This window comes from Lynx rufus, unplaced genomic scaffold, assembly GCF_022079265.1.
Source record: "Lynx rufus isolate CCGP_SWC_20201006 ecotype Redwood Valley unplaced genomic scaffold, mLynRuf1.p SCAF_23, whole genome shotgun sequence".
Classification (NCBI taxonomy): Eukaryota; Metazoa; Chordata; class Mammalia; order Carnivora; family Felidae; genus Lynx; species Lynx rufus.
Window position 1 is genome coordinate 4959397 of NW_025814838.1, and position 23722 is coordinate 4983118.

Below are 23722 nucleotides of genomic sequence, written 5' to 3' on the forward strand. Positions count from 1 at the left end.
AGGTACACAATGGATCTTCCGAACAGAAGGAGAAGAGCTTACTCCTACATGTGCAGGAGGGGATCGGCTATGAAGGGGAGTGGTTCTGGGAGAAGTCCAAACTCAGAATAGCAAGCAGTGGGTAGTGAATGGTAGAGTAAATGGAGAACTGAGTTTGGAGCAACTGGATGGTCAACTCAGCTACTGACACTCATGCCATGGGGGAGTAGGCAGCAAGCACCTTTTTCTGCAGAATAAAGCAGTGGCTATGGACGCAAAGAAGGAAGGCACAGGATACTGCCACGGCATCTTCCACCTCCTAGGAGAGACAGGAAACGTTCTAACCAGAGGAAAAGCTACCAGCTCACTCTTTCTGGTGGCATACCCACTGCCTTCTAGCAGCTGAATATAACCAAAATCATCATCAAGAGATAGATATGGAATATCTCAAGCACAAGAAATGGGAGGAGCAAGAATCCCCAAATATACTGCAAAATCTAATCCAATGGCCCTTTCTCTCTCCTTCTCTCATCTAATCTCTCAACAATAAAAACAATAAAACAAAAAAAACAATAAAACAATAAAATCTCTCAATAAAAATGGCCACTCCTTTCTTCCTGCAACACATGCTTTCCTTGGCCATCATGACACCACACTGTGGTGGTCTTCCTTTTATTTCTTGTCATTTTTAATTAGTCTTCTGTGTGTTTTCTAGGGCTGCCATCACAAAACACCACAAACTGAGTGGCTTAACAGAAGCTTCTCATTTCAGAGCTCTGGAGGCCAGAAGCCTGAAATCAAGCTGCCAGCAGGGCTGTGCTCCCTCTGAAGGCTCTAGAGAAGGCTCTCTCCTAGCTTCCAGTAATTCTTTGGCTTGTGGTAGTGAAGTACAGTCTTCACATGGACTTTCCTTTTTTTTATAAGGACACCAGTCATATTGAATTAGGTATCCTATTTCAGCATAGCCTCATCTTAACTTATCTGCAATGACCATAATTCCAAATAAGGTCACATTTTGAGGTACTGAGGGTTAAGATTTCAATATATGAATTGGGGGGCACAGAATTCAATTTACAATTCTCCTCCTTTGCTATCTACTTAACAATGAGCATGGACCTTCCTTCTCTTCCCTTTACATTTGTGTTCTCTCCCTATATGTTTTCATCAAATCTGACGGCTTTAAGTAAATGCTGATGACTTCCAGATTTATATTTCCACCTCTGACCTCTCCCTTGAGGCATACCCACTGTCCATTTGAACCTTACATATCTAATAAAGATCTCAAAATTACGGCATCCAAAACAGCATTAATAATATTCACCATTACTCCACTCCAACAAACTGGACTCTATGAGGTCTCCCCACGTCAAAAACTATAGTACCATCAAAGTTGCTCAAATAAAAAACTGAGGATCCCTCCCTTTCCCTTATGCCCCACAACAAGCAAGACAAGTCCTAACAGCTCTGTATTCAAAATATATAGAACACATCCATTTCTCTCCACCTCTATTGTCACAACAAAGCCCAAGCCATTACCAATCTTTTGCCAGAACTAAATCTGTAGGCCCGTATCTTACCATTCTTTACTCTACCTGCCTCCAGTCCACTCTTCAGCATCAGTGTGATTTTGAGAAAGTATACATCTGATCACAATACTCAGTAGCTTTAAATCCTTAAATGCCAACTTTTAGAATCAAGGACATACTGCTTACTATGGCCCACAATGCTCTTTCAACATGGTCTTGCCCCTGCCTGCCTTCATCTTTACTCTGGACCCATCTCTCCTCTTGCTCGTTATGCTGCAGACATGCTGTCTCCTTGGTTTGTAGAACACCTCACACAATTTATCACCTCAAGGCTTTTCTATACACTTGCTAATCCCCTTTTCAGGAAAGCTCTTCCATAGATTCTGCACATATGTGCTTCCTTCTCATCCTTGACACTCCAGCTCAAATATCAATCCTCAGAGAATCTTTTCCCTGATCAGACTTTCTAAAGTAACCCTTGCCCCAGTTACTGTCTGTTCTATCACCCTATTTATCTTCCTTCTAGTATTTACAATAACCGGAAATTATCCTGTTTATTTATATAGGTACTTGTATATTCTTTGCCTCCTTCTCCAAGCTCCGCTAGAATGTAAGGAACCAAGTGTGTCCTTCGCCACTATGTCTTCAGTGTTCAATACTTTACCTGAAACAGAATTAACTTCTATATATGTGTTTAATGGATGGGGAGATGAATAGAAAAATAGGCCTTAGAAACCCTCTTACTCAAATCCCTGTATGCTGAGTATTCTCTTAGCACACTATTTCCAGGAGTCTAGATGAGGAAGAATTCTTTTTCCTAGAGACAGAGAGATGCCCTCACTTTCTTGCAACAATGGGCACACTTTACATTGCCTTCATTGTAAAGTCCAAATTCCTTCCAACCTGTCTGTACAACTTTATCTTCCACCACTTTCTTCCCCTATAGTAAGTTCATGGTACACTTAGCTTCATACCATTACATGAAAATACCACTCATGTTTATGTTACCTCTCTTTGGAATGCCTTTCTTTCTCCTCCTGCCAAACATCCTTCCAGATTCCCTCTATGAAGCTTTTCCTGGTAGCCAGAGAGGCTATTAGCCTGTAGAGTCACAGGCCTTTATACATACCTCTACCATATTTATTCTAACAGGTGACAATCCTAGGACTAATTTTCCCCATTTTACTCTTAATACTTTGAGTAAAAGGATTATGCCTTATACTTATCCCACTAGTGCCTAGCACGGTGCCTCATAGAGATATATGCAGAGAAAAAAATTGTTGACTACTACTATATATGAATATATAGTTAAGAATTTTTCATTATGGTATTTCTCAGTGGAGTGAAAGGCACTGGAACATTTTAACAGTTGTTATTCTGTCAGCTATCTGCCCATCATTAATGAACCAGTGGGAGAGGTGATTTTTAATTTGTAAAAAGGAAAACTATTTCAACTAGTTATGGCTTGGTTAATAAACCATAGCTGAAAATTCTGTGTCCAAAATAGGCACACCAATAGATATACTCAACCTCTTCATGAACACTTTTTGATTTTTAAAGAAATGAATTAAATTTTCAGGGCATAAAAGAAATGAGAAGTAACTAGCATTATTAGGAGATTCTGTAGCTTGGATTTTTTTAACTTAGCATAGGCCATAGATAGCACTTCTTGGAACTATTTCATGTATAGTTAATGTTTACTTTTGTGGTAACACTACATTAATCCCATTGACCAAAAGCAAGGTATAGCAGCTGGTGTGGCTGCTGGCCAAAGGGCTGGTGGATCAGCACCACGGACAGAGGAATAGCACGTGAAAGGTCGCTCTAAGGCAGCTTGTAGGACAGCTGTGATCTCAGAAAGACTGGTGTGAATGTTTCTCTGGGGATCAGTCAAAGACAGTGGCTTATTGTTAAAACTGGAGGGGAGAACATGAGAATTAATTCTACTTTTTTATTTTTGAAAATTTCCATTAAAAATATACATGTGTGTTACTGAGAGGCCACCAAAAAAAAGAAAGAAAAAATTACTCCTAAAGACCTTAGGATCCTACATGTAAGAGATAATGAACAATAAGCCCCAGTACCCTCTGTTCCAAGTGGAGTTTTGAGAAGGCTAGGCTGTAACTTTCCCATGCACATGAGATTTGTCTTGCGGAAGTCGGCGTGATGGAATAGGAAGTTCAGACGTCTGTAGACGATCAGTTTCTTGAGGAGCAAGATGTCTCAGGAGAGCAGTTTCTAAGAAATGAAACCTCTCATGCACTGTCCCTGATAAGAAGCAGCTGGGGGCTGCGGCCTAGGGTTGCAGGGAATGAGGCTGAGTGTAGGAGGTGGTTGTGAGAGTGAGCCCAAGGTCCACACACTGAAGTTCTGGGTGGGCCCAAAGTCAATACACTAAAGTTCTAAGTCAAAACAAAAACAAAAACACTGTTTAAGTGTTCAATGGGCTAGATAAGTAGAGGGAACCGAGATATAACGCCAAGCACATTAGGATGGAAAGGAGCTAAAATATGAAGAGGGTGGAGAGGTACAAAAGGAAGATGCACCTAAATATTTTGTGTGTGGGGGGGGTGCCACTAGGGATTTTTTTTTTCAACTTTTTTTTTTTTATTTATTTTTGAGACAGAGAGAGACAGAGCATGAACGGGGGAGGGGCAGAGAGAGAGGGAGACACAGAATCGGAAACAGGCTCCAGGCTCCGAGCCATCAGCCCAGAGCCCGACGCGGGGCTCGAACTCACGGACCGCGAGATCGTGACCTGGCTGAAGTCGGACGCTTAACCGACTGTGCCACCCAGGCGCCCCCAACTAGGGATTTTTCATGCAGCAGCCATGTCAGAAGAAAATAAGAAGCCAAGAGAGAGGCTGGTGGATAAAATAAGAGAATGAATGTAAGCACACTCATGGTAAGAACCATTCAGAGACTATGGGTGGCAGATAACGTTGAGGGCCTACTATGTGTGAGGCACTGCTCTAAGTCCCCAGAGAACATGATTGAAAAAAAAAAAATCCAGCTTTACTGAGCTAACCTTCTGGTAAGGGAGACAAATAAATGTATTTGCCAGGCGTGTGAATTCCAACTGGCTGTTTCATTTAGGCAGAAAATGTGGCTTCCAGTTTGCTGTAGTCCCCACCATTCCCTATTGTCTTGCACTCTGCCGACTTCACTCTTTTATGTCATCTGCCTGAGCTCTGCAGGCTTGTGCGTTTGTGACCCCTGCTCTCCGACGCCCCTGGGCTGCTTGTGACGCTTGTCTCTCCTGAAACCACCAAATGGCCCAACAAGCATATTAAAGACCCTATTCTTAGCTGAATCCATATCCTGGGTTGCCACTAGTCTGAAGTAACGTTGGGTGGTTAGATCACCTCATGGAGATCTCAATGTTCTCAACTGTCAAGTGGAGGCAATGGTATCTGCTTTATGGGATTGCTGTGAGGACTAGCCATTGCCCCATCAGCTCTCACTCCGTCTTTGGATCTCCTTATCACTACGTCTTCAAAGAAACCTTCCCAGACGCCTGACTAGCGAGGTTAAATCCCTCTAATCTACACAGCACATTCCTCTTCGTGGTCCTGTTGCAGTCACAATCGTACTTTAGCTCGTGGATTACGGGATTAATGCCTGCCCCTCCCAGCAGGCTGAAAGTGCAACAGTGACGAGGGCTGTTTTCCCTCGCCACCTGTCATCACGTGTGGCCCAAAATAGATGCTCAAAAAGTACTAACGAGAAAGAAAGAAAGAAAAGTAAACTGTGCAAAGACAACCCCTTTGCACACATTGGTTGCCCGACAGATTCTCTCGGACCTTCCCTGTGACGTAGACGCTACTCCTAGCTTCTGGGCTGCTAGGATATGTAGGTCGAATTTTAACTAGATTTCCGCTGAAAAATAAGTCACTAAGCTTTCTTTTCTAATAGGCTACCGACCCCTAAACAGGGATTTTTGTTTTGCCCGCTGATGTATGCCAAGTGCCTAAAACACTGCCCGGCACCTCATCAATAAAGGAACAGATGGATGGGCAGGCAGGCAACGCTCCGAGTTTCACAGAAGTTGGGAGGCGTCAACAGCTCCTTCTAGCACCACAGTGGCGGGTGGGGAGGAGGAGCGGGGACTCTGGGCCAGGACGCCCCCCCCGCCCCGTTCACGGTCAGCCACAACAGATTTTCCCAGAGCGTGCGACAGTAGGACCCCCAGACGACAGGGTGTTCCCGCGCCACCCCTGGGGCCCTGATTGGAGCTGTTTAGACGGTCCCGCAGCGGGGCACAGACGGGGCGCCCCCGCAACACCCTTGGGGGACTTGAGAGGGTGCTCCCGTAGCGAGGGACAAAAGGGGCGCCCCCGCGACACGCTTGGGGGCCTGAAGGGGGCTGCCCAGGTGCTCCCGCAGCGGTGGAAAGGGCGCCCCCACGACACTCTTGGGGGCCTGGACAGGTTCGCCCAGACGCTCCTGCAGGAGGGGTTGGCGCCCAAGCCCCCCGGCGAAGGGTATCAGCAGAGCAACCCCAAACGCGTCCCATCCCTCTGCCACAGACCCCTCCGCCAGGCAAAGGAGTCCCCCGTCTCTCTCCCTTTTTCGCCGCAGAACGACCTTTGCACCCCCTCCCCAATAGTGTTCCTTCACCTCAGAGACGTCTCCCCGCCTCCCAGATCCACCGCTGAGGGACACCCCCCTTTTCCAGGCAGTTCCACCGTCTCCTGCAAAATGTCTGCTCGGCCCCCGACTGTGTCCCTCCGCCCCCGGGCAGTTTCTCCGCGCCCCCCTCATTCCTGAAGTCCCTCAGCGGCGAGTCGCTACGCTGCGCGCTCTCGCGAGAGTCCACCACGCAGCCCTCTCCCCCAGCCCCTCGCCCGCGAGGTAGCCTCCCCGGACCCCGCGGCGCGCGGTCGCGGGCGGCGCATGCGTGGCCGCGGCTCCCAGCGCCCCCCGCGCAGTCCGCGGGCGGAGCGGAGCAGGCCGTGCGCGCCGGGCCGACAGCCGCCCCCCGCGAAGCTTCGCTGGGTCCCCGCGGCTTCTCTCCCCTCAGGGGCGGAACCACCTCGCGGCCTTTCCTCGGCGTGCGGAGGTTTCCTGAGGACGGCCGGGACCGATTTGGGCTGGGAAGAGCCCGGCGCTGGCGTCGAACGCCGCCGGCCTCACCGGCTCCCGCAGCGGCCTGGGAGCGCCGCGGGGCTGAGCCTCGAACCCCGATCCCCGGGCCGGGCGGGGCCTGCACATCCGGCCCCACCCACCCGGGGTCTCGCCTCCGCAGAGCCCAGCCCCCTCCCGGCCCGGGCGGCCGCCCCCGCCCACCCTTGCTTCAGTTCCCCAGATTTTCTCCCAATCCCCTGCCCTGGGTCTTGGACACTGCACTAAAGAGATGCACCCCGGAAAACCCCATCTTCTTTGGAGGAGAGGCCGGGTTTGGGACCTTAGGGTACACATTCACCATTTCAAGCGCCTAGGATAGATTTGATTAATGAGCCTGGGGTACCCTGTTCCTGCTGACACTGCCGTTTTTCACGTCCCTACCCTCCCACACTTCCAAAATCATTAAGCAGGGAGCGTTCCGAGGATTGGGTTATTTGCGTCTACTTTGAGCTAGACGTGAGGTTGACCCCGGGGTTAGAGCATGGATGCATCCCTGGACCCTCAGATGGACGCACCCCTGGAGGTTGAGGGATGCTTAATAATGAAGGTAGAAAAGGACCCCGAGTGGGCATCGGAGCCCACTCTGGAAGGATCGGAGAGCTCTGAGTCTGAGACCTTTCGCAAATGCTTCAGGCAATTCTGTTACGAGGATGTGACTGGACCCCATGAAGCTTTCAGTAAACTCTGGGAACTTTGCTGCCGGTGGCTGAAGCCCGAAATGCGTTCCAAGGAGCAGATCCTTGAGCTGCTGGTGATTGAACAGTTTCTCACCATTTTGCCCGAGAAGATTCAGGCGTGGGCTCAGAAACAGTGTCCGGAAAGTGGAGAGGAGGCGGTGGCCCTGGTAATACATTTGGAGAAAGAGACTGGAAGACTAAGACAGCAGGTGAGAGAGGATTTTCCAAATTGTTTTTAGAACGAAGGGGATGGCTAAGGCAGGGGGGCCGGGGTGCCCTGCAGATAGGGCTTATTATGCAGGGATAAATGGTACTGAGAGACGTCTAAAGCGAATCAATTTGAAAGAGGACCAGAATTTCATATTAAACAGAAAAAAAAAAAACCTTGGTTAAAATATTATTTTGCAAAGGAAGCTAAACATTATACATCTAAGTGTTTGTATAAATCTCTGGCATTATCGTTCCCAAAAAAATTATATAAGGGAACACCACGTTATGCTTTGCAGGGTTGGACTTTTGTAGTTTGATCCTAAAGAGGGCTATTTTTGCAACAACAACAACAACCAAAAAAAAGAAAGAAAGAAAGAAAGAGAAAAAAATGAAAGGAAAAAAGAAAGGACGGACTTCATCAGTTATCCCAGGGCTCTCTCTAGTCCTTTAATATTTCAATGTGTGTTTTCCAAAGTGCCCTCAATGCCACCATCCTTGTCACTCTTGTCTAGCTTAACTGCCAGATCTTTGTTTGTCGGTGGCATTTCATGGTCTTCTAGTCATTTTCAAGAGCCTTTTCATTAACCTCATGAAATCCTGCAAGATTTGCAAGACTTGCAGTTTCACCTTGCACGGGATTTGCATTGTATAAAGACCTGCCTATCAGGCTGCTGTGTTGGTCAGGCATAGACACTACATGTGGAAATTAATTTTCTGTTTTCAGTTCACTAGTGAATTTATTTCTGTTCTGATAGCTTTCGCTTCCCTGTGAACCTAATAGATGTGAGAACTCCATATCTATGCTAATAACAAGGAGGCTCTGTATTTTACTCCTGCTAGATTTCCCCCCTCTGTATACTAATAAAGAGCACTCTCCTGCTCCCTTTCGCCTAGACTCCTGGACGGTACTGTTCACCCAATGCCCTTGGAGGCTCCATTGTGAATGGAGTGAAATTTTCGTTCCTTCTCACATCTTTCCTTCTTTGATGTCTTCCTGGGGGAAATTTGGTCCTCTTTGGGCCCTGTTTTCCTCCCTCTTTCCATTATGGCATTGGTTTTATTTCCCAGGTTAGCAGTCCTGTGCACTCAGAGAAGCAGGTACCACTGGGAGCAGCATGGGAGGTAACGGACTTTCAGCCAGAGCAGGTGGAGACCCAACCCAGACTGGTGTCTCTGGAGGAAGCTGGAAGCCTCCGCTCAGGACGGGAGGAGCAGCTGAACTGGAAGAGAGAGCATCGGCCCTTACCCAAGAATGGTGAGAAGGACTCAGAGCATGCCCAGAGCAGAGACCAAATTTATTTTCTAGCCATAACACTGTGACTGGTTCAGACTAGGATCCCCTCAGTACATATTTGAGAATAAATTAAATATTTGGGGAGCAAGACTTCATCAGCTTCAAGAGTTGGGAACACATGCAGCATAAGTAAAAGCCCTCATAGGGATGGACTCTGGGAAAACTTGGCTTTCCCAGACTGGCCTCAAGGTCTTGCAGTGTAACTTAAGAATCTCCTTTCTGTAATCAGCTTGTGTTTTTCAGTCCTGCTGTGTGTATATGTGTATATGTTCTTGGCTGGCTATAAACAACTTTCAAAACTGTTTGGAAAGGGAAACAAGATATTTACTTTTTAAAAATTCCAGGGGCACTTGGGTGGCTCAGTCGGTTAAGCAAGCGTCTGACTTCAGCTCAGGTCATGATATCACAGTCCGTGGGTTCAAGCCCCGCATTGGGCTCTGCTCTGACAGCTCGGAGCCTGGAGCCTGCTTCAGATTCTGTGTCTCCCTCTCTCTCTGCCTCTCCCCTGCTCACATTCTGTCTCTCTTGCTCTCAAAAATAAATAAACATAATTTTTTTTTTAATTACAAGTGAGGCATCCCAGAAGTGGCATATGAGAGAGGTAAACAGTAAGATTTCATAGACAAGGGAACACAGGTTTCATAGCCACCCTGGGCATTAATAAGTCAAGTAGAAGGAAATTAAACACCCTGTCTTTCCCCGTCCACTGTAATCTCACCATCCCTGTAGTCTGGTATCAGGCCGAAAGAGAGGAATGGAAAGATCACTGAACCTACAGTAGGAGGCTTGGGTTTATATCTTCTTGTCTCTGCACCTGTCTCCATCTGTCCTCGGGCAAGTAATACGGAAGGGCACATTAATGCATAGAGGTGAAGCAATTAGGCTTTAGAGGAAGACAACCCGACTCAAAACCTAGCTCTGCCATTCTTTATCTGTGTGGCCTTGGTCAGGTTACTAAGCTTCTCAAACTTTCCATTCTGTCATTTGTAAAAGGAAAATAATAAGGTGGTTAGTGTAGGTTAAATGAGGCAACGTAAATAGACCAGTGCACAGTGGTGCTCAGTAAATGTCAGTTTCCTTTCTCCCGTAACAGCGCAATTATCTTTAAACTTCAAGTCTGTCTGGCTTACACAGTCCCTCACCAAGTGGCAAGATTCACTACTGTGCACCCAACCTCCTTACCTTTCCTGAAATTCACATTGTGATAGAATTCATTGCAAATATTAATATTTTCTGAATTTCAAAGTTCACATGGATTACATGTTCTGAGTTACTACTGCAGCTGATAAGCTACAGTAAATTTATGGTGTTTCTGGGTTTTGACAGCTCAGGGTGATAATTCACAAAGTGGAAAAGTGTGTTCTGGGTTCTGTCGAGGTGCTTACGGGGACAGTGACACTGTGGTCGTGCTTCTCCCCCTGCTCGGGTGCACACTGCCTCTGTAATAGCTCGCTGCAGGGGCGCCTGGGTGGCTCAGTTAGTCAGGAGTCAGACTCTTGATTTCCACTCAGGTCATGATCTCACAGTTCGTGAGTTTGAGCCCTGCATCAGGCTCTGCGTTGACAGTGCAGAGCCTGCTTGGGGGTCTGTGTCTCCCTCTCTCTCTGCCCCTCCGCTGCTCACTCTCTCTCTAAATAAATAAGTAAACTTAAAAAAAAATTTTTTTTAATAGCTCGCTGCAAAACAAACTCTGAACAATATCTTTGCTTTTCCCCCTTTTTTGGTAAAAGTGAAGATCCTTTTTTGGATTTCTTCCGGTTAGCAAAAATAGGTACTGATGTGTGTCTTTTGTAAAAGTAAAGTGGCATGACATGAACTTTTGAAAAGCAAGGGATACCTGTACTGTGTTTCCAAAGAAGCGGTTTAGTTTGCTTCTTTAGAAAGTGGTGGAACAAGCTTTTGAGTTCTCGACCACAGTAAAATCCATTCCGGAAGTTTTCCCTACGTAGTGAGTTGCAGAGTAGAAGTTAGACCACACTTTTGAGGGAGTGTATTGTGTGTTTGCCTGTCCAGGACTGTGTATCTATGTGTGCTAACTTGTTTAGCATATTGAAGCATTGAATGACTTATACTAGAGATTGCAAACTGGTAACTCACATGCCAGGTCAGACTTCTTTTGTTTCACCTGCAATGTGTTTTTGGTTTGGGGTTTTATGCATTTGTTTGCTTTTAGTTCTAAGGTTTAAGATTTTTTTTTAAATTTTTTTTTAACGTTTATTTATTTTTGAGACAGAGAGAGACAGAGCATGAACAGGGGAGGGGCAGAGAGAGAGGGAGACACAGAATCTGAAACAGGCTCCAGGCTCTGAGCTGTCAGCACAGAGCCCGACACGGGGCTCGAACTCAATGGACCATGAGATCATGACCTGAGCCGAAGTCGGACGCTTAACCGACCAAGCCACCCAGGCGCCCCTAAGATTTTTAAAAAATATTTATTTACTTTTGAGAGAGAGAGAGTACGCATGCACCCATGTGTGCAAGCCAGGGAGGGAGAGAGAGGGAGAGGGAGACAGAGGATCCGAAGCAGGGCTCAGACTCACAAACCATGAGATCATGACCTGAGCTGAAGTTGGACGCTTAACCAATTGAGCCTCCCAGGTTTAAGGTTTTTGAGATTTCATAGAAAAGTCCAGATTTCTGGCTTCTCCTGAAAAATATTAGAAGTTCTGACTATCACAGTGAAGCATCAACTGGGACTGGGCATTGGCCACACCTTTTCAGTGGTGTACGTGCTCTCCAGGTCCCCCATTCCTTACCTGGCCCCTTTCATAATCTACTTTGCCTGCTAACTCCCTGAAAGCGTTCGCATCTGTGAGCCCTGCTTTAGGGTACCCTGGTTTCGGGCATTTGTTCTGAACTCACTGATGAAATGATCAATTTCTATTTACTGTTTTTTTTTTTTATTTTATATATGTGTGTGTGTGTGTATACATACATATATATATACGTATATGTGTCTGTATATATGTGTGTGTGTGTGTGTGTGTATATATATATATATATATATATATACACACACATATGTATATGTACGTATACACACACACACGTTCATTTCTTAAAAGGAGAAGCTGCACAAATTAAAGGGCCGGAGCCCAGAACCCTAATTGTTTCTCTCTCTTCTTACAGCTCGGCCTTCTCCCTGGCTTCCTGTCCCTGCTACTGAATGGAACAACATAGGTCAGGAAGGAACAACCACACCACTACCTGTTGTGTCTCAGGTAAATTGTAGATCTTCTCTCTGCCTTCCTAGAGTATCCAGTCACAAGGACTTCCGTGCCTTCACTGCCCTCAAACTTCTACACCCCCTCAAAGAGACTACCCCCCCCACCCCCTACCCCTTACCCCTTTTGCAGAGAAGACCGGACCCAGCCTTCTGAGTAATGAGACTCCTTGCTGGATCATCTGTCTTATGATCCTTTATAACATTTGCTTCATCTGGCACATCATACACACTTGGTTCCCTGATTTTAATTCTCCCTTAGGGCCCTCCCTTCTGTGTTTCCTCCACGACCATTCACCCTTTAAAGACCCACGTGGTTATCTCGGTAGCCATTGCTGTTGTTGTTACAGGGGCCGGTGAAAGATGTCCGCGTGGCGAGAGGCTTTTCCTACAAAAAGAGCGTACATCAGATTCCCGTTCACAGAGACCTGTACCGGGATATTAGGAAAGAGAGTGCTGGGAATATGGTCTCCCTGGGTAAGGATTCTTTCCCTTTGCACATAAAAGATTTGGGGATTTTTTATATCTTTATTTCTACCAATAATACAATAATTAAAATGTCAACACTTAAAGGACCTCCATGCTGTCTAATCATTTCTGTGGCCTGGTTTACCAGACCTAGTCCTCTCTTGTCCATGCTGTCTTAACTCAGTCATTCATTCCTCCCTTCCAGTTTAGAATATATGCATATTCTTCTAACTTAGGGGTGAAGACATTGGCAAGGGGTTATATAGGACTGTCATATTTGTATTACTTAAATATAAGCTTACAGATACCACTAGACTAATAGTACCATAAAGTCACAAGGTCTTTGTAAGATTTGTTTTTGTTTAACTGTAGCAACCCAACACTTTGCACATAGCTGGACACACAGGTGGGTGCCCAGCAAATATTTGTTGGATGGATGGAAATCTTACAGATGAAAGGAAAAAAGTAATTTCAGTACAATTCAACACAATACAATTTCAATACCTTGGTAGTGTGTTGTGAGTTATTTGAATAGCACGAATTTCCAGGCACAAGTAACCACTGAAGTGTCACTTTACAAGCAGACTTCTGAAGGATTATGTCACCTGCATTAGTAGTGGGGACAAGTACAGTTCATTTATACGTAAGCTGAAAGTCGAAGACTGCTTGTTAATAAAATTACAGGCCCGAAATGTGCACTGATCCACACTAGACATGTTATAGATATGTGTTAATAGGGTAGCGGCTATTTAAATTTGTACAATTAATTAAAATTAAATAAAGTTAAAAGTTTTAGTTCCTCAGGGGCAGTAGTCGCAGTTAAGATATTTGATAGCCGTGTTGGAAAGCACAGTTAGAGGTCACTGCTGTCATCACAGAAAGTTCTGTTGGACACACTACCTGTAGACACTGAAGTATAGAGACTATAAAATGGACTATATCAAACCGAATAAAAAAGATAACACCAACAGTTGTTTATAATCAGAACGCAACTAAGTCCTCTGAGAATGACCAACATAGGTTGCCACACCCTGGTGGCAAAGCAGTCTTCCCGTAGCAGCAGGCACCCAGCGTCCTGCCAGGGTTTCACACAGGCCTTTCTTGGCGTGACCTTGGAGCGTGCATCCAGGCCTTGGAGGGTGCCCTGTGAGAGCCCTGAGTAAAGTGCCACTGGCGGGCTGGGGGTCATCCTCTGAGAATTCAGATTTAGCCAGCTGATCCTTGAACAAGATAGTTTGAACTCCATGGGTCCACTTCTATGGGGATTTTTTTTCGATAAATACAGTCCAGTATCTATCCAAAGTACTCACAGTTAACTTAGTTAATGTATTTTCCCTTCCTTAAGATTTTCTTAATAACCTTTTCTTTTCTCTGACTTACTTCATTATGGGAATACAGTATGTAATCTATATAACATACAGAATACATAGTAATAGGCTGTTTATGATATCGGTAAGGCTTCCAGTCAACACTAAGCTATTAGTAGTTAAGTTTTGGGGGAGTCAGAAGCTATACACAAATTTTTCTACTATGGGGCGTTGGTTCCCCCAGCCCCCACTTTGTTCAGGATCAGTGGTGATTATATGTGGAAAGGCCCAGGCCCGGAGACAGCTGCCCCAATCTTTTATCATAGACTGTAAACAGATGACTCATAGGCCGAATCTAGCCTATACACACATTTTGGCCTTGCACAGAGTTTTAATTTAAAATTAGTTTGTAAATCTGGATTTCCTGTGTATCTTGAAAAATCAAATGTCAGGCACCACGAGCCCACCTTCTCACATAGCAACAATCCGCCAGAGCTGAATCAAGGAGCTGGTGCTGAACTGCCACATTTCTCCCTCAGTTGCATTGCCTGCCTGGTCCTTACTGTGGATATTTGAGCTTTCATTATTCCTACACTTCCTATATCAAGTAAAAATAAAGAACTCCATCCCCGGGGTTCTTTCAGAAAGGATTTGCTGTGATGCTCCTTCCCTTGAGAATTCCATGGAGTTTCTGTGTGTATTACCTAGAGGAAGAAAAGTGAATTTTATTACGATACCTATTGGGCATCGGATACTTCACAGGCGATCATCTATTTAATATTCCCAGCACTTCTGTGAACAGAGGCCATCATTCCCTAGGAAGCTGAAGCTCAGAGATTGAGAGAGTTCCCCTGGCCCAAGAGTAAAGCAGGTGATGGAGCCAGGGTTCACGTTTAAGACCCGTTACCCGTTGATCTCCATAGTGCTGTAATGCAACAGATTGTTGGTATGCTTCCCTGGCCTTCTGTCTCTTCCTATTAACCTTGTCAGATGTATCCACAAATTCTTGCCTTCTCACCTGTCCTAGCCCCAGTGTGTGTGTGTGTGTGTGTGTGTGTGTGTAGGCGTGCATGCGTGCACGTGCGGGTTGGGGTGGGGGTATGTGGTGGGCAGATATGAACACGCTTTGTTTTATAAGTAACAAATACTGGTTAGGAGCAGACACTGAAACTAATACAACGTTAGACACTGAGAGGAAATCAAAGGTAATAAACTGTATGTTTCTTAACCTTAAAGACTTTCCCTTAAGAACTAGCTGGAGAAAGAGGTGGTGCATACGTGAGAAATAAAATGATAATGTAAGTTCCTAGATGGTTGTGACAAAGAAGAGAGGGGTCAGAATAACTATATCCTGCACCGTAAGTAGGAGGAATATCTGTACTGCACACTGTCATGGTTGAGGAAGTTTCTAAAAGACAAGGGGGTTGGACAAGACCTTTCAAGGATAGGCGTGAACAGGTGTCCAGGACATCGCGCTATGGCAGCAGATCAGGCTGTGCGGCTACGGCCTCCGTGTTCAGCATGGAATGTATTTCTCTCCCTGTAGGAAGTGCCGTGTCCGTGTCTAACAAGATTGCCCGGTTGGAGCAAAGAAAGGAGCCATGGACCCTAGGTGTACACTCTTCTAACAAAAGGAGTATTCTCCGAAGCAACTACATCAAGGAAAAGCCGGTTCACGCGACTCAGATCCCCGCACGCAGTGCGGGGCGAATGTGGGGCGAGCAGCAGCACTGGGGTTTGGAAGATGAGAAAATAGCAGGCGTGCACTGGAGCTATGAGGAGACGAAGACGTTCCTCGCGATTCTCAAGGAGTCTCGCTTTTATGAAACGCTGCAGGCTTGTCCCCGGAACAGCCAGGTGTACGGGGCCGTGGCCGAGTGGCTGCGCGAGTGCGGCTTCCTCCGGACACCGGAGCAGTGCCGGACCAAGTTCAAAAGTCTCCAGAAGAGCTACCGGAAGGTGAGAAACGGCCACGTGCTGGAACCCTGTGCCTTCTTTGAGGACATGGACGCCCTGTTGAACCCCGCAGCCCATGCTTCAGCCGCTGATAAGCCAAAGGAGATTATCTCTCTCCCCAGACTGAAGAGAGTTGATGTCAATGCTAAAGAACAGACCAGTTTGTTGGAGGAGGAGGAAGCCGCAGAGGCATCCGATGGTGACGAGAGGGGTGTTGCGTTCATCCGGAAGTCTGAGATTCGTGGCGCCCCTGTCTTGTTCCAGAACCTGAGCGGTAAGGACTGTGCTCTTTGCTTTGGGTGTGAAAATGGATGATACGGGCTTGTGGTAGCAGGAGTAGACCAGAGGCAGCCAAACCTGGGGAGCGCTGGCCTGCGCTTCTTGCCCCCCATCGCTGAAAGTACTCTGGGTGGGGTGGGGGGGTTGTTGCTGCAAAGGGCCGTTCTCGGGCTAGAGCGCAGCATGGATTTGCGTATTTGGAGCCTGTGGAAGGAAGATAGGTGGAGTCCAAGGACTGTGAGGAATCCAGCATCTGAGCCTTGTATAAAGCAGCTAGCAGAATTGCAGTATAATAAGTCAAAGATACGGTGTTGCACTGTCTAGGATAAGTAGCATAAGAATGTATAACCGAAAAAACGTGAAAAGTGGAATTGTAGAAAAAGGCAGGAAAGGAAAGAAAAAGGAACACAAAGTAGACGAGTCAAATGCAAAACACAGGAAAATGGTAAATGTAAATCCAAATACGTCATTCGTTACAAACGTAAAAGACTAAGATGATCAGTCGTCTAAAAAGGCAATTAAATATAGCCTACAAGAGATACATGTGAAGACCAGAGGCCTTGAAATTAAAAGATAGAAAAAGATACACCACATACCATGTAAACGGAGGCTGGCGTTGAAATCTGGGGACTGGGAACATGCAGAACTAAAGTGGCAGTTAGTGACTGTGTGACAGTAAGCACATCATGTAAGAACTTGGAGCTTCAGTTTTCTCATCAGTAAACTGCAACTGAGGATTCCAGGGTTGTTAGTGTGAAATGAGATAATAGATAAAAAAAATCGATGACGGCATTCCGCAAATGTTAACTGCGGGGAGGCATTGCCCGGTGTCACTGTTACCAGGAAAGTTTCTCCACTCCGCCTGACGAAAAGATGGTGACTTCTTAGGGTGGAAAGATAAATCCAGGAAGGAGAGGGGGGGGGTGTCCTCATGACCGCATCTGTTCAAGGGAGACAGCTCAGGAAAAGACGGGAAGATACATCGTACACATACAGGTGCTCAGCAATCTGGAAATCCATAGACACGAGGGCGGGCTCAGATTCGGGAAAGCAGTGCCCACCCTGGAGGAGGCCACCTGGTGAGACTGAGGACAGAAGTGACTTCATCTTACAAAACGCACAGAAAGCAGTTTAACAAACTGTGTTCAGACACATCCTGGAAAGGTTTACTCTGCTGTAACAGCACAGCGTCTGCCTATCTTGCAGATCATTTCCTCTCTCCAAGTAGAGGACTCAGGGACATCAAAGACTACTCTGGACACAGTTGTACTCTTCAAGGAAGGCTGGCTAAAAACGTGTCCTGATCTGTTATTCTTAGCCATTTAGAGAAGATAGCTGTATCCTCAGTTGACTGCCATAGCCATGGCAGATTTGGGGGACTGCATTCTTCCTCTGCCAAGGAAACTTTGAGATCAGTTTATCAACTTCAATTTTGAAATCCCATTGGGATTTAGACCTTACAGATTCATTTGGGAATTGATGTCTGTACAGTTTGAGTCTTCCTATCCAGAAACGGAGTGTCTTTCCATTTTTTATAGTTCATTTATGTCTTTCAGTAAATTACCGATTTTTTCTTTTATATAGACCCTCTCCTTTATTTTGCACATCTTATTCCCAGGCATATCATAGTTCCTATTGCCACAGTGAATGGGATTTGCTTTCTTTTACTCCTTATATTTAGAGGCTATAGACTCTTTTTCTTACATCTTTGAACTTTATCCTTCCCTGGCAGGTGTGCACTGGGGCTACGAGGAAACCAAGACTTTTCTTGATATCCTGCGGGAGACTCGGTTCTACGAAGCCCTCCAAGCCTGTCATCGGAAGAGCAAGCTGTACGGGGCTGTGGCTGAACAACTCCGGGAGTGCGGCTTCCTCCGGACGCCGGAGCAGTGCCGGACCAAGTTCAAAAGCCTCCAGAAGAGCTACCGCAAAGTGAAAAACGGTCACGTGCTGGAGTCCTGTGCGTTCTACAAGGAGATGGACGCGCTGATCAACTCTCGGGCCGCTGCCCCTTCCACTGACACTCCAGAGGAAGTCCCATCACCCTCAGGGCAAGAGAGAGAGGAGGTTGAGATGGAGTCCCAGGAACCCACAGGTTGGGAACCTGAGGAGACCTCACAGGAGGCAACGGGAGAAGATTCTGGCAGCGAGAGAACGAGTGAGGAGGAAATCGTACACGAGTCGGAATTCCAGGGGCCCCCGGGTCTACTGCAAAGCCCGAGTGGTAAGGACCATCAGGGGAAAGTGGGATTTACTGAGAAATCAGTAGCTCTGGCATTTTGCTTGTGAGTATTTATTCATTCCACAAATATTTGAGTGCCCTGTGTTACATGAGGAACAGGGGATATAGCAGCGAATAAAACACAGTCTCTTTTCTCACGGTGCTTCTATTCAGGGAAGGAGCTTACATTCTAGGGATTCAGTCTGTGGGGTCTCAGCCTCAGTGTTGGTCTGTACGGGCCCATGTTTCATGTCTTCTGAAAATCCTGTGCGGAAGAAGAACTTGGAATTACACATGACATATGTGGAGAAAAAACTCAGAGCAAGTAGGCCGAAAACACAGACATCTCAGTTCTCTGTGATGTGCGTGAGGAAGAGTCTAGGCAGCGACAAAACGAGAGAGAGACTCTGTTCTGGTTCTCAGCCCCGCAGCCCCACCTGCGTGTTTCCCTGCTGACTGCTGGTACCCTCGTGGGCGTCTACCTCTGCAGTGGCCCAGACCTAAAATTTTCAAAACTAAGTCACCGTCTTTCTTCCCACACCTTGGGTCTTTCCTGTGTCCTCTCACATCCAGCCTGAACACATTAGAGACGTTTCTGATGCTTTCTCCCTCATATACATCGAAGCAGATAACACTTTTTTGTCAACGGTTCTGGAACTTCTGTCCCCTCTTTAGTCAGCACAGCCACTGCCCTGGTTCAGCCTTTTTCTGTCTGCGGCCTAGACTTTTGTAAAAGTCTCCAAACCAGGTTCCCCCATCAGTCTTGTGTTAAGTTCCACAGCCATCCTCAGTCTGAGCTCCTCTTTCTGCGCTTACCTGTTACCATCTTCCTTCCAGCACTCTGTGCTTATTCAAAACAAATGCTAGAGAAGGAACATACATGTGTTTTCTGCTAGTATTTACGTGGGAAATTGTAGTTTGAAGGCTGAAATCATTAAGCGCTACAAAACCCTGGTTTTGATTACTGGAAACAAAGTCCTTTGGTGCCATCCCTTATGAATCTCATTTTTTAAATCGAGCTACAGACCTGTCCATGAATTGTCAGCTTCTGTCAGAGCCAACCGTGAGGCTATGACTTCCTCCAAACACCGGGACGATGTTGGACCCAATGAGGTTGCTTCAGAAGAACTGCAAAATGAAAGAAGATGATGGCATGGTTAGGGCTTTCCCTTAATGGACCAACTGATGGGTGCCCTCCTCTCCCCAACCCATGCCACAGCCACCAAACTTGGGAGGGAGGGATATCTGCAGTTTCAACTCTGTGCTTGAAAGGAGAGGGGTGCGTGCAAGGAGAGGGATGTGTGCAGGGAGAGGCGTGTTGAAACTGGCAAGTAGAAACAAGGCAGCACAGCAAAGTGCTGAGGAACGAGGGTTTGGGGGTAAGACAAACCTGGATGGAATAATATGATGTCTGGAATTTGATTCAAAATAATCTGGGTAGGGGCACCAGGGTGGCTCAGTCAGCTGAGTGTCCGACTCTTGATTTCAGCTCAGGTCATGATCCCAGGGTTGTGGGATTGAGCCCTGCGTTGGGCTCTGCACTGATAGCACAGAGCCTGCTTGGGATTCTCTCTCCCTCTGCCCTTCTTCCCTGCTCGTGCATGCACATGCTCTCCCTCGCTTTCCCTCCCTCTCTTTAAAAAAAATAAAATAATAATAATAATAATAATAATAATAATCTGGGTAGAGGGAGCAGGAAGCAGGTGGGAATAGAGGTGAAATTAGATTGACCAGAAGTAGGTCATTGTCAAAGCCAGGTGAGTGGTTTGTGGAGGTTCATGTTACATACCGTAGTCTCTACTTTGCTACATGTTTGAATTTTCCATAATAAAAAGTTAATACAGAACCACATAGTTAATAAGTGACCAGGATGCAATCTGAACCAGGGCTGTGTGATTCCAAAGCCTGTGTCTTTCCACCACCTCACTCTGTCTGTCGAGCAGACTTCCTGGAAAGCTGGCATCCAGGATGCACCTTGCAGTGTGTATGGGGCATGGGTGAAAGCGTGAGGGAAGGTAATTCCAGTTTGGGGAAGGGGATGGGGAGAAGCAAGGTTTGAGCCCGTGTGGCCCGTGTACGAGACAGCCAGAGAAAAGCAGTGACAAAGACCATTTGGGGAGGAGAAAGAAACGTGATCAGATATTGATGAACTTGGAGGTCCATTGAGGAACCTGGGCACTGGACTCTGCTCTGAACACTAGTGCCACACGGGGTGTGTGAGTGCAGATGTGAAATTTTGAAAGCAGGGTGGGAGGGAGTGGAACTTGGGGAGAAAGCTGAGCTGGTCCCGTGTGACTCAGGACATGGATGGGGAATAACAGTTTGCTTTGGAAAACATTTCTGGAAGCCTCCTTTGTACGAGGTGTTGCTGGCTGTGGGGGGAACAGAGTGCAAATAAGGCGTAATGAATCAGAGAAGGGTAACAGGACTTAAGAGGCCAGAGGACAATACAGGGATCCTAACACAGCCTCGTAGGCCGTGTTGTTTGTGTTAATATGGGACCGCTCGGAAATCTTTCTCGTCTTTCGTTTCTTTCTTCCTTTCCAGATTTTGAAATTGGACGTAGTATCAAGGAGGATGCAACACAGGTAATCTACAAGGACATGGAACAGCATCGGGCACTGATAGAGAAGTCTAAGAGGGTTGTTTCCCAGAACACTGATCCAGGTAAATACCGGAAAAGGGAATGCATCTCAGGAAGACAGTGGGAAAGCCTTCAAGCGGTCAGGCAGGGAAAGCTGATGTCTCAGCCTCGAGATTTAGGGAGAGCCGCAGCGCATCCGAGGCCTTTGGTGGGGAGGAGACCCTACCGGCTTCTCAAATACGGAGACGGCTTGGGGAGGAATGCTCGTCTGATGTGCCGGGTCACCCACCAGAAGGAAAACCCTTACCAGTGCGGTGTCTGCGGGAAGTGCTTCGGCAGGAGCAGAAGCCTAATCAGACACCAAAGAATCCACACGGGAGAAAAGCCGTTCAAGTGTCTTGACTGTGGGAAAAGCTTTAACGACTCCTCCAACTTTGGTGCCCACCAGAGAATCCACACGGGGGAGAAGCCCTACAGGTGCGGAGAGTGTGGAAAGTGCTTCAGTCAGAGCTCCAGCCTCATCATCCACCAGAGGACGCACACGGGAGAGAAGCCTTATCAGTGCGGGGAGTGCGGGAAGAGCTTCACCAACAGCTCCCATTTCAGCGCCCACCGCAGGGTGCACACTGGCGAGAACCCCTACAAATGTGTGGACTGCGAAAAAAGCTTCAATAACTGTACGAGGTTTCGCGAGCACCGGAGGATACACACCGGAGAGAAGCCCTACGGCTGTGCCCAGTGTGGCAAACGTTTCAGTAAGAGCTCTGTCCTCGCCAAGCATCGGGAGGTTCATTCCAGAGAGAAGCTTCTGCCACACCCACCGCCCGCCTGTGCCCTGGAGAGCCCGCCTAAGGGAAAGACTGATGACTTCAGGAAAACGTTTTGACGTTGACGTCTCCTCCTCCTAACGTGCCCCTTTAGTCGTTTCACCCGATCTCATCCTCGGAAGCGATCTTTTCTTAGCTCGGGAGGGTGATTCCCGAGGCCAGCTTGACAATATAAATAAACCAACCAAGGGCCTGCCTCGCGTCCTCACCTCTGCCTCTGACTTGACCTATCCGTTCCTCTCCTTCTGTCCGTCTCAACGTCTCCCTTGGCCAAGTGGGGAGGACATCTGTCAGGGTTCAGAACGGCGGCCCCTTCGGCATGTCAAGGCCTCTGCTGCGGGACTGCCGAGTCCAGCAACATTCAAGGTCCCTCCGCGCTGTGAAAGTTGTTTTCTTTTTTTTTTTTTTTTTAATTTTTTTTCAACGTTTTTTTATTTTATTTTTGGGACAGAGAGAGACAGAGCATGAACGGGGGAGGGGCAGAGAGAGAGGGAGACACAGAATCGGAAACAGGCTCCAGACTCCGAGCCATCAGCCCAGAGCCTGACGCGGGGCTCGAACTCACGGACCGCGAGATCGTGACCTGGCTGAAGTCGGAGAAAGTTGTTTTCGAGCAGACCCGACCTGCCGAAGGTTTCCCGTTGTCCACCGCGTGGGATCCTGGATGCAACTTGATCCCAGATTTCTTTTGGGGGTAGAACTTTCAGAAGTCTGATCAGGATGACATCGCATGCATCTTGGTTTTGAAGGCAGTCATTAAGGAGATTGAACCCCCTTCAGAAGTCTGTTGCAATTGTGCTCTTTTGGTGGCCGGTTGACCCACAGAGCGAGGGTGGAGGTTCTGCCACTGAAACCACGTTACTGTCCCCTCACCCTCCGTGGAGACGAGAAGCAACCCACCACCCACCAGGCTGACCTTTTCTGCACCTGAAGACTGAACCCCTCTGCCCCCGGCTGCGGATTCTCCAGCCGCTACGTAATTATCCGGTTCCTTTTACCATTTCTCGTAAGTCCCACACTTACCTCTTAGTTGTTCTGGGTGCTCTTATCTGACTCTCCTGAACTACTGGGCCCTCTCCAGATTGAACAGGATGCATGCCTGTGGTGTGTGGCATTAACATAAAGTAGAATCTTCATTCAGACACGTTCTGCCCTCCACCTGCTCTGGGTCTTACCTAGAACGCGACTGGCATGTTGGCACATTTTATGCCTCCCAACCCCACGGCTTAGTATGACATTACATAATAATAGTTTTCTAAAACTTTAAGAGGTTAGGGAGGAAGTGAGGTAGAAACCGGAAACATTCTCTAACAGCAGTCAGACCCCTTGGGCCTGCTGTAGATCAGATCCCCACCTCATTCAGAGCACCACCTCCAGGCTGTTTGTTAAATACACCCTCCATCTCTGAGGCTTCTTCCCTGTTCCTAGGGTCGTCAACCTAACTGTAGAGCCCGGAGTAATTTATATACTCTGTAGCTTACTGAGTGAAAAGTGGAAAGATGTGCAGAAACTTCCAATCCAGAACACTGTTGTTTTCCTCGTTTACCTGTTGGTCTGAGAAATCTCTTCAATAACCCCCTCACACTAGCCCAACGGGTATTGAAGGAAAAGTCAAAATGGGGAGGTGGGGGTGGGAAGGGAGGTAATTAATTCATTCCTGGAAGTTACAGGTGAAACCAGGGAACCTGGTCATCCAAGGCTGGTTCCTCCAGGATGAGACCAGTGACATTTATACTCTTAGTACATAGGCAACCTGGGGCGGCTTTGGCTTAGGGAAGGGAAGTCCCGACTTTAGTGGAAGGACAGCCAGAGTCAGGGCTGTGTAGAGATTATACTTTTGATCTTACCTCCTCTCCTGTGTCAGGTGTCCTCTTACTTGGAGACATCTGGAGATCATGTTTTTCCTTTGAGGACGTTTGAATCTTTCCAAGCCTGTTCAGCAGAATACCAAGGAGGGTGGGCGGTGTAGAAAGACGTCGAGTTCGTGGTGCCAGAATAGGGTGTGGCCTGCCGGAAGGCAGGTGACTCAGGTACGCATTGATAG

At 47.1% G+C, this 23722-nt stretch overlaps 1 protein-coding gene across 1 annotated transcript; it reads left to right on the plus strand.

Annotated features, from left to right (window-relative positions):
• The first annotated feature begins 7113 nt into the window (after positions 1-7113).
• On the plus strand, positions 7114-21737 carry ZKSCAN2 (zinc finger with KRAB and SCAN domains 2). Its single transcript, XM_047087779.1, has 7 exons — positions 7114-7518; positions 8588-8774; positions 11943-12034; positions 12387-12513; positions 15358-16041; positions 17779-18270; positions 20815-21737. The coding sequence occupies exons 1-7, from the start codon at positions 7114-7116 to the stop codon at positions 21735-21737; spliced, it is 2910 nt and encodes a 969-aa protein (XP_046943735.1).
• Positions 21738-23722: the final 1985 nt, after the last annotated feature.